Here is a 17,868-nt window from a genome sequence, read left to right as displayed (position 1 = left end):
ATTTATTAAAGGAGAATGCTTTCATCTCTTTTTTTGACTTTGGGGTTGTTCCAGAAAGAAGGAAAGGAAAATACTAGGAAAAACTCTTAATTTGGAATAATAGATGGGGAATCCTAATTATAGCAAAGTCCTAATCTTCCAACTGAGCAAGCGTATGGTTTGGTGACACCACTACCATGCAGCTGCCCACACCATACCTGTCAAGAAATGGTAGATGCTCAGTCTAGAGGAGATCTGTTTCTTTAATAGGTGGAAGGATATCTGTGGACGTGCTAGCAGGCTGCTCTCTGCTTTCAGTGCTTCTTGCTAGTCATACAGAAGACAACACCTCGCTGGATGGATCTCTTCCTTTCTTGTCCTCACCCCTGTCGATATCAATCACATGGACTATGCCAGGCTTCAGGATCAGGTCATCGGTCTCTACGTGGCTCCTGTTATCATCCACCTCGATGTACTTCCCTTTGGACGGCTGGGTAGCCTTACTGAAGACATCTTTAAAACGGCGCTTGAGTTCAGTGTCTGGGCAATAGACGTACTCATAAAGAGCACCAGCAAGGACTGCTCCTATTATTGGTCCCACCCAATATACCTGAAAAAAGAGGTGGAAAAAAGACAAGCATTAAGCTCTAGAGCAAATAAAGAAGACAGGGCCTCAGAGAAAAGCACGTCACTAGAGACTTCACCCAGAAAAGTTTCTGCAAAATGCCCTGGCCCAAACCAGCTCTCCAGAAATGCATGGTCGCATAATTCCCTGGCTTTCATGAACTGGGATGAAATCTGCCATCTTACCAGTTTATGAAGCAGGGAAGCGTAACTACCATAGGTTTCACAGATGATGACCTGGAGCTCAGCAATTAAGTGACTGCTCTAAAATCAAAAGGCAGTCTTTTAGGCAGTTAATGGCATTAGTCCTAGGTAATTTTTTTTTTCGTTCTGCCTCCTCCTAGTCTCTCCTCACATATATTTCACCCCCTTCAGAAATACTCCCTAGTGACCTTGAATCCAGTCATCTAAACCACCTTGCAACCACGGGCGCAGCTCTTCCCTAAAAACTCCTCTCATGCCAGCGTTTAGAGAATCACCAGGCAGCAGACACCACGGAGCAGAGGAGAAGAGGGACATATGCTGACATGTCAGTGAGGTACAGTTACTACTTCCCTGATGCCTGAAAAAGATTTCAGTCTAAGTGTCTGGTTACCAACACTCTGGGACAGACTGGCTGAGCGGCAGTGAAGCTATGGACACCTCCCATGGACAGGCACACAGGCATCCTCTCTAGCTGGCCCTACCTTCTCCTGTTAATAGAGAGTGGCTTTTCCCCCTCTTTATGGGAGATTTAACTTATTGTCTTTAAATTTTGTCTAATAAGACAAAAGTACAGGTACTTCATCATCCTTATTTGGATCAACCCTATCTATAACATTTCTTAAGACAAAAAAGGCCACAGATCCTGGTGGAGTCATGTATGACTTGTCAAATACAGCTCTGTAGTCACCTACAACATATAGCTGTTCTGGCATAGCTCTGCTTTTAAACTAGCAGGGGTAAGATGATGGAGAAGCAGGTCCACATCTTCAAAGAGAAATAGTTTTGTCAAGTTTTATTAATCCATCTCTTTCCAAGAGGCCTCCTCTAAATTTTCATCGCTCATTGCCAGCTGTAGACAACATATATGGACGGTTTGCAAGATGACACACAAAATGAACGCGAATGTAGAAAACTGATTTTCTTTCTGCATTTTCACCCAAGGCAACAATGAACTTTTAAGGAAACAAACCTTTCCTAGTGTATACACAAACAGTTCTACTTCAGTATTTCAGACTCAGATTTCCAAAATAATCCAAATTTGGCTTCTGATCCTGCAGAATCAAACAGGCAGCCAGCTACCTGATTAACTAATTTGAATAAGCAAATACAACCGACACACACAACTTTGTAGGGTACCTATCTATTTCAGCATGACATGCAGCAGTTGTGTAACATTAGTAGGTGCAGAAGCCCACGGGCTTCTGTCAATGGCATGCCAATGTCACTGCTCTAGAGGAGAAGAAAAGGCCGACCTTCCAAGTGACCAGGACAGTAGCTAAGCTTTGCCTACAAGTTTCTCCATGGTACATTTGTTTATTGTTTATAGCTTTAGTTATAAATTACAGGCTCCCTCAGAGTATGGATAATCAATCCTGTGAAAAACTACAGCAGTTTTTCATATGAACAAGCCATTCACTGATAACTGGGTAAATCTGCCTCAATAGGATAACTCTTGGGAACAAAGTTACACATAGTATCGTGTTTGCAGAATTGGAGCCTTAGGGCCTGAAGACAATGCTATTTCTGTTATTAGCTGCAGTGGGAGCAATGTGGGCTTCATACTTTAAAAATCAAGAAAATCCTTATATGCACTGTAATATGCAGCTCTTACAGTTAGCATTGAAAGTGTCCCTAGAAGTGCTTTCCCTGTCTTTAATTAGGTGAGGCTGAGCTGCAATCCATCTCTCCCTTATAAAATGTGAACTGTTTTTTAATAAGTTTAATAGTGGGATGCTATAGAAAATGACTGCATCATTCACAATCTGTTTATCAAATTATTTCGTGCGCAGATACTCCTAGTTAAGCTGACGCTTTCAAACTGAGGCAGGAAACATCTGGTCTGGTCTGCAAAGAGCAGACGGCAACCCCTTCATCTCTCACTGCGGGCATTTGCCAAGGCAGGTTCTCCCCCAGGAATCAGATCACAGAGGGTCCCTGCTCTCATTTTATATGTCTGCCCCAGTTTGCTGCAGAACCAGGTGAAATGTGAAGCTGACAGAATTACTTCCATAACTTCTCACCAGCATGACAGGGGGGTTTGCAATCTGCCTCCGAGGATTTTTCTTTCTAGTGGTTCAATTCTTTCAGTCTTGCTGGATTGCTTTTTTTGTTTTGAACTTTTTGTATGATTTCCTTTCTACCCCAGCTACTACCTCCACGAAACGGCCCCTGAATAGCAAGACGCTGTTCCAACGCACTGCATACTGCACCGCAGTCCTAGGTGAGGAGCATAATTATACCAAAGCTTGTGGCAGGTCAGCGCCTGTCTTCCTCAGTGATGGTCTCTATGGGACGTACTGGGATGGATAACTAAAAGCAAATGATGTATGGAAAATCCTGATAGCTGTTTGTCGCTGTGGCGAAGGAAGCATGAAAGCTGAGTTACCCATTGGTTTTCCCATTTCCCCATGATCACAGCAGGTCCAAATGATCGAGCAGGGTTCATACTGGCACCGGTGTAATTGATCTAAAGCAGAAACAAAATGCTACCTGTTATCAAAGGTTGTTATTCCATTTCTACTAGTCCTTGTATTATGGGACACCATGGTTTTGTATGGCTTTTAATCTTGACAGCTGGTATTGTCACTCTCCCGAGTCTTATCAGAAAATTAACAAAGTCATCACATAAACAGGTAGAAAAGCTCTGGTGCAACACCCTACCCAAGGGGACCCTCCTGCTACTCCAAAGGGTTTTGGTGTGGATCCATAAAGAACATAGCAGCTATATAGCTATAGCAGCTATAAAGGCCACAGAAGTTTCCATTTACTTCTGAAGTAGTCATAAAGGGACAAGGGGTCTATTTTTTTAAAAAGAAGCCATTAACTTACAGCAAATAAATGTCCAATTGCAACAGAAAATCCAATTGCTAAAGCTACTGAACCAGTGACATCACTTCGTTTTGAATCACAGCTGGCAAAAATAGTGAAAACCAGCTGGAATGTAATTATCAACTCCACCAGGAGTCCATGGCCAGCGGAAAGATCCCCATGTACCTGGAAGAAGGGAAAGAAACACCGGAGATGAAACAAAGGTGATTCTGTAAATCAGAAAGACACCACATACATTAATTGTATTTCAATGAAAGGTATTTCTAAATGGTACACATTGAAAGACAAAAATGAAATTTAGAGGTACAGGTTCTCCCCACCATTTTCTCCCCCTTTTTTTTAATTTTTTTTTTTTTATTTTGAGAGCCATGGAAAATTACTGCTGGACTGAGAACAGAAGGCTTAACAGTAACATCCAACAAGAACTTCAAAGTTAGACTGCAGAAGTATGGTTTATTTTTACACAGGGATTTGCAAATGCTGCACTTCCCCTTCACCATTTTTTTCTTGGGAGCACTGTAATTTACTATTCAATTATAAATTCATTAATTAGCTCTGACTTAATTAATTTAAATTTCAATTAAAAATTAAGCAGTGTGTGGCACAAGTGCATTTTTAATAAGTCCTGCAACAGGGCTAACTGATGGCATTCCTTATTAGTTTAGAACAAAGCTGAAATCTAAGCCACAATCTATTTCAAAAGTATGTCATTTTAAATTGATGTTTTTTCAATCCCCATCATAATGGCATAGAATTAATTTCCCCCTCCCCAGCCCATATAAAAATGGCATTTCACACATATATTATTTAAATTTTGTATGTAAATTAACATTACCTGCTGTCATCAGATTTGGGGAAGTTCTAGGAAAGAAAACTTGTATAAAAAGAACAGCTATAGATATTACGCTGCATAAATCCATCCAAAGGAGAGCTTTAAGCCCTGTCTAGATGTTGTAAATAAAGCAGCAAGCTCTTAAAATCTCTACTTGAGCTCTCTTTATTCTGCATGACACTGATTATATTTTCTTAGGCTCTAAGTTAGTCTAGTTCAAGAGCTGGAGGAGAAGCGATTACCGCAGTGACTCCCAGGCCTCCCACCACGCTTGGCGGTGTGACGAGGTAAAGGATGCCTGCGCCCACGATGGCTCCCAGGCACTGGGCAAGAATGTAGAAGACGGACTTGGCGAGGCTGATCTTCCTCGTGCAGACCATTGCCACGGTCACAGCAGGGTTAATGTGGCCTCCACTGATGTGTCCAAAGCACTGCACCATGGTTGCAATGCTGAGTCCAAAGCAGAGAGAGATAAGGACCATGTCTACAGGCAGGGGCTTCTCTGCTCCACCCCAGTTGATTGTTGAGCCGAGGCTGAGGAGGACAAAAATGAGCATGGCCAAAAATTCTGCCGAAACAGCCTTCCAGAAGGGCTGAGTCCAGACTCCTTTAAATGCCACCATGATGCTCTCACACTTACACAGACGTCCACACTTACTGAAAAGGAAAACAAAGCTTCATCAGAAGTCACGAAATAAGCCTTATACTCTCCTGTTAGGGTTTGCCATCCAGCAGACTTTGGAGAGAAGGCAGCAATGCTGAGTATCCTTGGGCTGGGACAGCCACAGACTGCACTCTCAGCGCAGACTGCCCTTAAAACATGACCAGTGTTCGCATGTCTGCAGGACACAGGGTAATTAATCACCCCTTGCGACAAGTCTGTCTGTGTAGCTTCAGTTCACAAAAAGCAACCTCTGTATCTTTTGAAGTAAGTGAGTATGAAAATAAGTGTATTCTTCTACACTAGCTGACCTCTACCTGACTTAGAGTCTGTACAGCCCTACTGCTTCCAGTGGCCTGTTGACCATCATGCTCATTAAATCAGTGGGTATCCTCTTTTTCTAAGCAGATCTGTACTTTTCACAAAGCAGGTACAATAATTCAATAAAAAGCAGTATTTTAGTCAAACCCTAATGGTTTTGATAACAGTGTAGTGTTGGGAGGTTGCCCTGGGAGCTATAAGAGAAAGTCTATTTGTTTGAACACTCACACAGACCAATATTTCAATTTATATTTATGCAAAGAGCAGTTTCTTCACTGTGGATGTAGGGTAAAAATTGAATTCAGCCAGAATAGATGCAATCCTAAATTCTGACCTTTAAATCAATCATGCAATCAATAAAGTGCTTTCTTTTGGGCTAAGTGTGCCAAGTAAGCTGTGGAATAGAGCAATATTTTCTGTATGTTTTGTGTGTAGAACTCTGTGTGGCAAAGAAAGAAGTGTCTTGATTTTCCTCTCTGTCTGGAGATATTATTTATTAGTCTACACTGCCTTTCTGATGAGTTACAATTTTGCTAGATGTTCAGATACCTATGAAAGTGGGTCACCAAAGAAAAGTTATTTGTGGTATTAATAAATTAGGAGAATAAGCCAAAAGGGAAGCATTTTAATGAGTTTCTAAGGAATGCTAACAAGATTCTTCTCTAAAAACAAAAGCAAAAAACCTCCAACCCCTCCAAAAAGTAGAAAACAAAAGAAAGAATATTCAGCTGCTACATTTGGGAACAGAATTTCAAGTGGAAGATGGATGAATTTATGCTCAGTTATCTAAGGTAACTGAGCTACAATGCATATTTAATACCACTTACATCAGAAAGAAGCATAAAAGGCATGTCTGCCCTTTTCAAGTTATTGCAAGAGGAATGGCCCATGAATTTCTTAACAGTTGCAGTGAGTTAGGGAAAGGCAATTTAATCCTGCAACTGGAGCAAATAATTTGTTTCCATGTCTCATTTCTTATGCTAATTTACTGTGTATTTTGGATAGGTCATTTGAACTCTATCTCAGTTCTCTAGACCCTTAGATGAGAACAAGAATTACATTATCTCCTGCAAATGGCTGTTGTAAAGTGCTCGTGAAGTGATCTGAGAGACTTGAGCAGGACTTGCTCTGCTAGAGAAGAATGGAAGCCAGAACTTCAAAAGAGAATAAAGTCATCCCCAAAATCTTCTGATTTTGGGTCAAACTCAAGACAAACGGAAAGATGTTTTTGTAAGATCTCATATTAACAGTCAGTTAATGACCAACTATCTAGACTAGACTTTTTGTTCAAAATGTCTCCTAAATCATTGCCTCCCCCAATGCTGAAGCTCACAGGTATTTGGTCGTCCTTACCTTTGAACCCTATGCCCAGATTCTCACTGAAATCTAAAGGTTTACCTCCGACACCCTTACTGCTTCCTCACTAATAATATATTTTAGTGGACTAAGTAAGACCCAGGTGCTATATCCATATTGAGAAAAGCTCATTTTGCCAGGGCATGTCCCAGGTGAACATTTCATATATCCTGAAGCCCATGGAAAAGAAACCTGGATGCACAGACAAGGGAAGCAGCACTTATCCACCCTTTCACCCCCAGCTCAGTTTGGATGCAACCTGGATTTCCCTGAGCTTTCGCTTGCTAAGCAAAATGCAAGCCCTGATGTTATATTCCAGACTTCTGCAAAATTTCCAACCACCAAGGGCACTATGGGGGGAAGGTAGGTTTTTGGAGCATGGGAGAGAGCGGTATGGTGACTCCTGACGTCTTTGTCCGAGTGTGCCTAACCATCTCTTTCTGTACACAGAGAATAGTGAGATCTGCAAATTAATTACATTTCTTCATCCTGTAGAAGTGGACAGAAAAGGGTGTTCATACTTGGTATCAAAATTGTGCAGTTAGCTTCCCTCTTGCTGTGGAATATCTTGGAAGAACACATTAAGAGTGCGTGCACGTGCATGCACATGTGCAAGAGAGAGACAGGAAGGATCCAGAAGATCACACCTTCTACTGAACTGCTGATGGACCTGTCTAGAAGGAGGCTACCACTTATGAAGGTCAGGTCTTATACTGCTTCTCCAGCTGAGACCACATCCAAACAATTCAGTCAATATTATTTATAACCCTGAAAATGCAAAAATGCTGCATCCAAGCCAAGATCATAACTCAAACACAGAAGCTTGCTCATCAACATAAAGAAAATGTCTGTTCTTCCAAAACAGCATGCTACATGGAAAAAATATCAAAATGGTAGAACTACACTGTCAGCCATACTTTGATAGTTAATGATCTAAACATCTATTTTTAATGCACGTGTTTTTCTGAATCGGCCTGTTTTTCTGTGATTTCAACACCCAGCAAAATGCCCAGCTGTCACAGCCAAATTTTTCTTTCAAACTGCACACCTTTCTTCCCCACAGGAAAAAAACCTACAAGTGTTAATAAAAGCTTAATACTGAGCCCTGAGTCCAGGTTTTCACTTAAATTCAAAGGCTATCAGCAACTTAGAAATCAACACCATCTCCAACATCCACTATTTTTTCAGCATGCAGTTAATTTAAAGGCTTGAGATGAGACAGAGTGAGAGTGATGGCCGTGCCAGGTCTGAAACCAAAATGGGACTTTGCAGCAGCTAGGATTTGCCATAAAAGTTGCAAAACAATTTTTTGGAGTAGTTGTTGCTCATAGAATCATAGAATTATTTAGGTTGGAAAAGACCTTTAAGATCATCAAGTCCAACCATTAACCTAGCACTGCCAAGTCCACCACTAAACCATGTTCCTAAGCACCGCTGCCTTAGATAAATACAAAATACAACAGAAAAACAGAAAGACACTTTGATGTTATGGTCACACATTAATTTCACGTGTGGCCACACTTGAAAGTGTCTGGTCTGGACTACAAGATTACACTGCGGACTGTGCCTAGAAGGATGCAAGGTAGTTTTTTACAGGTCATGTTGCCATCAGGGCTGCAGGCACAATTATGGCTTCAAAGCCGTAACAATATAAATAGTAACAAAGGCTTCAGTACAAAAGTCAAATGGTATTTTTAAAATTCTTCTTTTTCTAACTAATATCATTTTGAGGAGCAGAGCAAACAGCCTGGACGTGGGCTTGCAGCCAGCCACTCCACATGACACTACCGTCGCACAGAAGTTTTGTGCATGCGGCAGCTATTTACAGTGGCATCTCCGCGGCAAACTCAGATCCTCCCCGACCTGCGCTGGCACAGCTGGCTGTAGCTCAAATGGACATTAGGCACCCGCTTGCCAACGTGGGGGGAGGAGGGGGGCAGGCTACTGCTGCAAAACAAACGCACTATCGCAGTGCTTGCTTATAACCATTTTGCCTCATTTTCCAATATGATGTTGACTGACACGGGTATCTACACGTGGTGGGAAGGGGAGGCTTGGGAGCCCAGCACCGCAGCTTTATGGCTGTGCGGGAGCTGGGCTTTCTGCACAGACTTCTCTGCGCTGCAGGACCACCAGTGGCAACCAAAACAAAGTTTTTGGATGTGGAAAAGGAGAGGCGTTTGCAACCCTCTGCCCCCCTTCGCACCTCTGGCGTTAAAACCCAAGGACGACCGCAAGGCTCCGGCAGCGCCCTCGGGGAGGGGGAGCCCGGTGCCCCGGGAGCCACCATCCCTCGGTGCAAAACTCTGGGGAGAGGCAGCTCGCAGCACCCCCGAGGCCCCCGCCGGCGCCTCGAGGGCGACCCGGCTGCGCCCTCCTCCCGCGACCGGACAACGCGGGGGGGGTCCCCGCGGGCGCGGAGAAGGGGCGCCCCTCCCGCAGCCGCGCACCCCCCTCCCCTCGTCCCCAACCTTTCCTATAAAGTCACCTTCGGTTTGGGTGGGCCGCTCCCCCCGCCCCCCGCCCCCCCGCGCCCCGCGGAGGGCCGCGCACTCACCCGCGGCGCGGAGCGGCCGCTCCGTCGCTCATGCCTCCCCGGCGGGCGCGGAGGCGCGGCAGCGCGGGCGCGGGTGGGCAGCGCGGGCGCGGGTGGGCAGCGCTGGCCGGGGTGGGCTCGGGGAGCGGGGCGGGGGGGTGGCACGGCTGCCAAGCATGCGGCTGGCCAGCGCCGCGGTCCCCTACCTGCTGCTCCGTGCCGGCGAAGGGTACTTGAGAAACTGCCGCCCCGGCACCGGGCGCGGGTCATTTGCGATCATGTGAATATGCAGATTAATTCAGGGGGTTCGCGGCGGCTTCTTAAAAGCAGCAGCCAGGGCCGAAGCGAGCCCACTGCGCTGCTGCAGCGGGGGCTGCGCAGCATCGGGAAGGGCTCAAAGGTTTCTCAGTTTCTTCTGTGCCGCACAGCCTATCGAAGGAAATAAAGTCTAAGCTACTCTGCCGTCAAGGAGCTTTATCCACCTAAAATACCTATTGGTACATTACCAGAACTCTGCTGGTTACTCAGAGTGTAAACACTTTTTTTGGAAGTTGCTAAATTCAACAAAGTTTTGCCTAGTGTGGAAAGCCAACGGAGGCCACTGAAAAGAACTGTTGAAATTAGACCATGATGCTATTGAGGAGATTCAGATGGTCCTCACCTTGAGAAGAACCCATTGAATCTACAGTATGAAAACAATCCATTGAAAAAACAGCCCTTTACATAACAAGAAAAAAATCAAGTTGCCAGGCACAATTATTTTGTTAGACAATGCATAGAAGCTATTGCTTGAAGAAGACAGGGGTGAAAATGGAACAAAGTATCTAGAAAATCCTCTCTTTTCAGTGGCTTAGACCTTTGCATTCAGTAAAAGAATCTGCGCATAAGTTATATAGAAAACATTTTAAGGGACACGTTCAAGTGTTAAATGAGGTTAAAATAGCATGCACAGAGAAACTACATGTGCTGCGATGCATCCATGCAGCAACAAAGAAAGAATCAAAGTTTGGCATGATGATCGGCCAGCCTGTGTGGGACACGCTGTACCAGACAATCCTTCCAACTATTAGAAAACAGCGCAAGATCTGAAGAACTACTTTGGGCATGGAAACCATGGACAGAAAGTCCTCTCTTAGCTTCTGCTAGGAGATCGTAGGTAATAATTTACACCACTGAAAGGCAAGTATAATGTATAACACTGTCAGTTCAGGATGCCCTGGACACATTTGTACACGCAGCAATAAAAAAGTCATGCCTGTGTGTTAAATACTTACCAATAACAGTTTATGGTAAATGCAGGTGATCATAAAGTACAAATGTAGGTGTTTCTCTCACGTTTGCCTGCTCTTCCCCTAAAGCCATGTCATAAAGGATACCAAGCGACATTCACAATTTGATGGCAAAAGAAAAACAGCTGGCTGGATGTTTGCCTTTCTTGTTTTCAAGCTTCACTTCATTTGCTTATGTCTTGAGCTTACTCAAGAGGGGGTGCAGTCATCATTACACAGCTCTGCTCTTTCATTTGGTGTGTTTGGTTTTTCAATCTATGTTCTTTGCAGTCTGCTACAGTGATTCCAGAAACTTCAAGTCCTAACGCTATCTTATTGACACATAAACCCATCGTATACTTCATATACTCACAGACCAACTTTTTATGTCAAGGCTGCAGGAGGAGTTCCTCACAGTGAAAGGATTTCACTTTGGATGTTCGTCTGCATAAGATTTTTTTACCCCTATTTCCTTTTCCCCCTCTGCCAGGAATTACTGTACAAAAAGCTCCTTTTTAGTGCTCTGTTTCAAACACCTGTGGATTCCCATGATGTTGCTTGAACGTGCCACGTCTTTTCCCACCCGCATTTGGTGAAGTCATTATCTGATTATTTCAGCCATTTACGCCATGGCTACTTCTGTCATACAAATCCTTTTCTCTATTGTTCCAACAGCTACAAAAGGCATATGTACAAAACTCAAATTTCTTTCCAGTTTTGGAGCTGGCTGTTTGAAATCAGGGCTGAGGTTGCTTTCATAGCTTTGCCCTGACAACACATTTGTTCTTTGGCACCTTGCAGACTTGGCTCCTGCAGCCCATTTGTTTGTTCACAAACAAAATTCACTTAGCAAAACCAACAATTGCTTTTCGTTTCCTTGAAGATAGCATATATCTGCTCTTTTTAATCTGCAGAGCAGATCGGTGCCACATAGAGAAGCCAGAACATTAATAGCGTCTGTCACTGCTACCATTCTAATTGCAATAGATCTTCTGGAGGATTAGACAAAGGTTGTGGCCACATAAACAGAGAAAGGCAATGCTTCGGGCACAAACCTGGAGCAAACTGCACTGTGCCAGCTCTGATCAAACACACAGACTTATGCTCTGTTGAAAGCACAGAAGGCAAGGAAGATAGCCCTTGAGATGGCACTGAAACACAGAGGAAAGCTGCCCTAGTTTGTCCAGGGATAAATTTGTTAATGTTGGGAGCTGAGACCACATAGATTCCTAGGGATAAATTTGCTAATGATGTTGGGAGTTGGGACCGCATAGATTCCTTTTTTTTTTTTTTTTTTTGCTTATATATTTTTGTCTTTATAAAACCTGGGTTAACTCATTTTGGACCTCTGCCCAAGGATGAAATATTCCTCTTGCTGCTGTGCTCAACACAGTTAAGGAAATAACTTCCAAAGAATATATATGAAAAATTTAAAAATGGTGTTAATGTTCAATCCATGTCTGAGGGGGGGAAAATGTGCAGTTGAATCTCACTGTGCCTCTGCTTCTCCTTCACTGAACATTAAATCTGAGTTTCTACAGTCATTTTTAGGTCACCATGAATTAAAGATCTCCATAGGAACGTAAGCCATGGTGAGAAGATGCTGAAACACGCAAGACACATCCCCATTCTGAACAAGGACTTCCCAGACAGTTGAAGCGTGCTGGATCTGGGCTTTTGGTTTGGTCTGCTATGGAGGAGAGGGCACACTGCCAAAGTAGGAGAGGAATGTGCAAACAGCTAATTCCAGCTCAAACAATATGAGGGAGAGAGGCAGAAAAACTCCCAGCACTAGATTCTGTCACCTCACTGAATAGCAGTGTGGGAAGAGTCCCTTTGCTCCTATGGTGAGTTTCATGGATATCCATCCATCCTGGGCAACTCTGTCAGATCTGCCTCATGGGGTTTGTCAGATAAGACTGAAGCAGAGAAAAGAAAGACCAAAATCCAAAAAAAAAGGACATAATTTAGAAGCACTGTGTGTTTTCTCAGTAGTCCTTTTCCACTTGTACCCAGAGGACCTGGACTGTTCTCCCTTTGCTGCTATTAAGCTCCTCAGCTCCCTTGGCTCCTCTCTCAGCACCACTTCAGGCTCTCAGTTTCCAAAAGAAACAAGCCTTACATGCATGTGCACTCTCTGTCCCCCACTCTTTCTCTGGGTGTTCCTGTCCTTTCCAACAGATCTTGAACCCAATGGCCAATTTCAGTGACAACTGATGGAGGATCAGAAATCCCAAAGCTGTTCAGGTTCCTGCCAGCCCCATGAGCATGAGTGGCCAGGGACGGCTGCAGGTAACCACAGCAGAAGAGGCTCCAGGAGGATTTTCAGAAGTGCTTGAGTGATGGAGGGACTTAGCTGCTGTTTTCAAAGTGGTGCAGACTCCTAGGAGACTAAATTCCTTTGACCTTCCTTGGCTCCTGTTGACAAGAGTGTATGAAAGCAGGCTGTAAGCCTTTCAGGAACCATTGACGCTTGCAGAAACTCTCAGACTTTCTTTTCTGACTGATTGAAAGTTTCATTCTGTTGTCACTAATAAATCCCCCTCCCCTCATCAATTTATGTTTTATGAGTTTGGGTTCAGCTTTGTCTACTAAAAGGATCTTACATAAAACACCGCTTACTGAAATGTGATCTTTGCACATTTCTGAAGTTTTAATTTTCCTGCAGTGTAATCTTGTTACTTAGGTCATTCATTTTGTCACGCCTCCGTATCAGTCTGGTCCAGGTTTGGCTGCAGGGCTATGTTCTCCTGACATTTAGAGCAAGAATTCCTTGGGAAATCAGTCAAGAGATTTGACATTGCTGCTGGCCAAGTTCCAGTGGGTTTAGTTTTACTCTCCTTCTCTATTTATTGTGGAATCTGTCTGTCCACAAGCTGCACACTGAGTTCCATGCTAGAGAAGGAGAAGTGAAAGAGACAAAATGGCCATTCATTTGGGGGATTCATTCAGACTTTTCAGACAGGTTTTACAAGAAGCTGTGCACTTAGATGACTGCTGAGCTTCCTTAGCCCTGCTCTATTACATCCCTCATGAGACAATTTGGATTGACTGCTTTTTCTTTGCTCTCTCCCACACCTCAATAGGTAGCAATTAGAGTTGGAAAAGCAAAATTAAGATCTAGGTAGTACAGGAACCACCTGGAGGCTTATAATCTTTAGAAACAGTTTAAAATTTCAACATGGCATGGACAGGCCCTTTGCTGGAATTATGAAAAAAAAAGTCCTTTTTCTCCCCTTGTGCCACAAACTGCTTCACCTCCCATTGCAAAAAGCTGCCTTGGTGGCAGAGACAGCAGGATTTGATGAACTGGAGAGGAGGAGCAGGAAAGCAGCCCTGGCCACTCATGGGGAGTACAGGAGAGCTGGGGGAAGAATCCCAGGTCAACTGGAAATGGGGGAGAGAAGCAGCTCTCTTGTGGAGGGGGGCAATGACATGCAGCAGCACAGGGCAGGGTGCAGGAGGGTCTGCAGGTGCCAGGAGGGAAAAACAGCCCAACATGCTGGTGGCCTGTGCGCTGAGGGTTGTATAGTCTCAGCCAGCGGGGCCAAAGAGATTTCTCTAACTTTGCTAGGTGAGACACTGAAATTCAGTTAAGCGCTCACACATTTTATCAGCCACAGAAAAGGTAGTACTCCACTTCGTATATACCACTGTTGTACGCTCTTTTAACATCCAGCCATGCTTTCCTGACTGATCTGAGTTGCTTTCCCTTACAGTCCTGCCGCTGTTTCTAAGCTCCTCACCTCCAAATGCTCAGCCTCTTCCCTCAGCACTGCTTCAGGACTTCAGTTTCCTACAGAAATGAAGCTCAGTCAAAGAATCACAGAGTTTAAGACTAGATGGCAACAAAACATTTTCTAGTTAACTTTATATATATATTACACTTTACCTCATGACACATTTCATGAGTTCCATAACTTATATTTGGTTAAATATATTTTACAAAAAGCATCCTTTCTTGATTTGAAAACTCATGGGATAGAAAATCCACCCATTCCCTTGGTAGCTTATTCCCAAGACTAACCATTTTCATCACCAAAAATGGTCTTTGTCTCTAAACAGAGTTTGTATGAATTAACCTGCCATATAGTGGTTCTTATTATGCTGTTCTCTCCCAGATTAAAAAGCCTGTTGTACTTCTGCTGTCTTCCCATGAGGATACTTACATAATGTGAGCAAGTCATCTCTTCAGCAGACTGAGCTCTCGAAGTCTCTCACTCTGAAGAAATTTCTCTAATGTTTTTTTTCACCTCCTGTTTGTGCCTTCACCACTTTTTCAACATGGTTTTTAAAATGCATTTTTAATACTGGATTTCCAGCAGGCATATTCTGAAGTAAAAGCATTTCTTGTAGCATACCTAGGAACTGAATTAGGCCTTCTTGCTGCAGCATCGCATTGAGGAAGCATTCGTCCTCGCTTCTCCACAACAACCCCTCAGTCCTTCTTGGGATACTGACCTCATTCTGTAGGTAAGTCTTGTTTCACTCTGAAACATGACATTTTGCAGACATTCTGTCTGACAGTGATCATGCTAGAGAACAATCCAGTCTGGTGTGTTCGGCCATCCTTTTCTTAACCTACTAATTTAAGTCATATTCAAACTATACTTGCAGTGATTCTATATTTACTTCCATATTTATTTACTGAGCACATGAGGCCTCATAGCGATCCCTTCAGATCCCTTCCAACTGCTGCCATTACTACTCCATTTTCTTTCAGAGGTCTGTCAGCCAGGTCTGAATCCCTTTACTGCTCCATGCTTAATGTATGTATGGCGGTAATGCTTTAAACAAATGTCACTCGGTATTGTGGTAAAGCCTCTAGAAACAATTAAACACATTGCTCTATGCTGCTACCTCTGTCAGCCAATGTGTAATTTTAAAAATTAAATCTGTCCCGTGTTTTTGTTGATTTTCTTTTTTTTTTTTTTTTTTTGGCAAGGCCGAGGCTCAGCGGCATAGTACATTTGACATGTGGCCCAATGCTAGGAATTTGTTCTTTGTGCAAGCCATCTGTGGTATGTAATAAAATGGTAATGTATATAATACATGTATAGCTTCATAGCCATAGGATTTATACACCTAGTGGAAATGTATGCCATGAATGGGCTTTTGCAGCATGTTCTGAGAAGAAAGACAATTTTGCTTCAGATCATTCAGGCTATCTTTGTAGATTACAATAGTAACTGTCTTGTTGATACTATGTATTTTACAGGGTTTTTCTTCCCTCTCAACATTAATACCTCCTAAAAGCTAAAACCTCGGGCCATAGAAGTGAAGATGTTGATCTTTTTTCTATGCAAAGGTTCATCTTTCATTGAACTAACTGAAAAGCAGGGTCTGACTATGAATATTTACAAGTTCAAGCTCTTTTGTCCATAAGCTTCTAAAGAAAATCTGACAGCATGTTTTTCTCGAAATCTTTTGTAGAATGTTAGTTTCATTTCTGACAGTTTTTCATGTTTACAGCCTGAAAAAAAATTAGATGAAGCCTAATAACTTGTGATACAGGTGCCGCATTTTTACTGGACTAGGAGAAAGGTTTTAAACTCAGAAATGACAATTGGAGTTATTCAGTCTCTTTTATGGCAGAAGCTGTACTGCTTTGGAGATTCTTGTGTTGGCTCAATTCTCAGCAAAGATAATAGAGATTAACACAAAGAAACAAACACTTCTTGTTCTTGCTGCCATCTTCAGCTTTACTGATACCGGCTTACAGACACCGCATGGATGGATGGACGGTTGGTTGGTGAACATATGAGAACTAACGATGTTTTGTCTTCAACTACTGAACTCCAGTGAACGTGCTCTGGGAGCACATGCAGCCACAGAAAACAGTCTTTTGAGGCCCATAACTCTAGTCCAGTATTCGCACGTTTCCTGGCACCCCACAGGGGTGGAGGGTGAGTGGCGGATGCGGTCTGCAAAGAGTGGATGAAATCAAGCACAAGGCCAGAGGGCTCTCTGGCTTTATGCTACTTTCACATCTAGTGTTTCTTTCTAAGCAAAATTTTCTAATCTAACCTCCACGACTGCCTTCTATGGGGACTTATAGATTGGCAAGCTGCTCTTTTGCAAAGCCACCTGAGGGAAAAAAAGCTGTGAGCTGTGTGAATAGTTAAAAACAATACCAAAGGACATTTATTCCAGAAGGCTTTGGGGATAATAAGTAGTTTTTTGACTTGTTTGTGGACTTACCGTATTAATACAGAGCAACTAGTCTGGGACCATTCTTCATGACTTACCTCTTTAGACTCATCAGTCTTCTCTTTTCCTGCATCCATACTTTGGATAGACGGTAGATAGCCCTGCTATAAGGTGCTCCTTACAGTGGATTTTGTGAGTGTCATGGAGAGAACTATTTTTGTGAAGACAGGTGTTGTGTTAAATCTGTGATAAAAAAAAGGAGGCAGATATGGCTAATGATACCTCTTCAAGTATACAGGCCAAAAAAGTCTGATCCCTGTTTAAAATAGATCTGCCTTTATAAGAATGCATGCAGAGAAAGGGAAATTTCTGAGGTTTATGGTTTCACACGTCCCTTTTTGTATAAGCGAAACATCTACAACACCCATTTGATTTTCAGTTTCACCCTGCATACTTGACTGACGTGAGTACATTTTTCTTACCAGCAGCGCGGCAGAACCAACACACCAGTGAAAGGGATTCTTTTCAGCTACATGCCTCACCGGCACCGTTATCGGTGAGGCTCCTGCCGTGGCATGGCCAGTCCTCGGGGTGCCAGAGGGGGCAGAAAACCACCCAGCCCCGTCCTCAGTGTTGCAGGGTGGAGTTTGCAGAGTGGGCTCTTAGAAAATTATTTTTGACTTGTAAACTGAACCTATTTGGTATGAAAAGCACAAAAGGGCACTTCCATGCAGTCTTGCAATGAAATTTTTGCTGTCCAGTTTCAGGAACTTGTAATTCAACCTTGAAAGGTCACCCTGATCCCAACTGCTTTGTCTGAAAGAGCTGACAGTGTATCTGAGAAACTGTAGATATTTCCAAGTTTCCAAGACTGTGAAAAGGCATAAAACGCATATGAAGTCCTAGCAGCCTGTAGCCAAGAAAGCTCTTTTTTAATTATTTATTATTTTTTATTTTATCTTATTCCATTCCTCTTCTCTTCTCTTCTCTTCTCTTCTCTTCTCTTCTCTTCTCTTCTCTTCTCTGCTCTGCTCTGCTCTGCTCTGCTCTGCTCTGCTCTTCTCTTTTCTCCCTTCCCTTCCCTTCCCTTCCCTTCCCTTCCCTTCCC

General features: G+C 43.2%; 1 protein-coding gene across 3 annotated transcripts; it reads right to left on the bottom strand.

The window, feature by feature from the left end:
- Positions 1-310: 310 nt before the first annotated feature.
- AQP4 (aquaporin 4) lies at positions 311-9,622 on the bottom strand (the record flags this gene model as incomplete). 3 transcript variants are annotated; one of them, XM_082309173.1, is made up of 5 exons in its annotated part: positions 311-589; positions 3,194-3,274; positions 3,637-3,801; positions 4,711-5,125; positions 9,549-9,622. In XM_082309173.1, 5 exons carry the CDS (start codon positions 9,620-9,622, stop codon positions 311-313), a joined length of 1,014 nt encoding a protein of 337 aa, XP_082165299.1. The 3 variants fall into 3 exon arrangements, with proteins under 3 accessions (XP_082165299.1, XP_082165300.1, XP_082165301.1); XM_082309174.1 differs by lacking the exon at positions 9,549-9,622 and adding an exon at positions 9,364-9,395; XM_082309175.1 differs by lacking the exons at positions 3,194-3,274; positions 9,549-9,622 and having other exon boundaries at positions 4,711-5,118.
- Between the last annotated feature and the right edge of the window lie 8,246 nt (positions 9,623-17,868).

Source organism: Platalea leucorodia, assembly GCF_965183815.1.
Source record: "Platalea leucorodia genome assembly, chromosome: 1".
Lineage (NCBI taxonomy): Eukaryota > Metazoa > Chordata > Aves > Pelecaniformes > Threskiornithidae > Platalea > Platalea leucorodia.
Note: the sequence above shows the minus strand (reverse complement) of the source record. Positions and strands in the feature narration are given on the sequence as shown.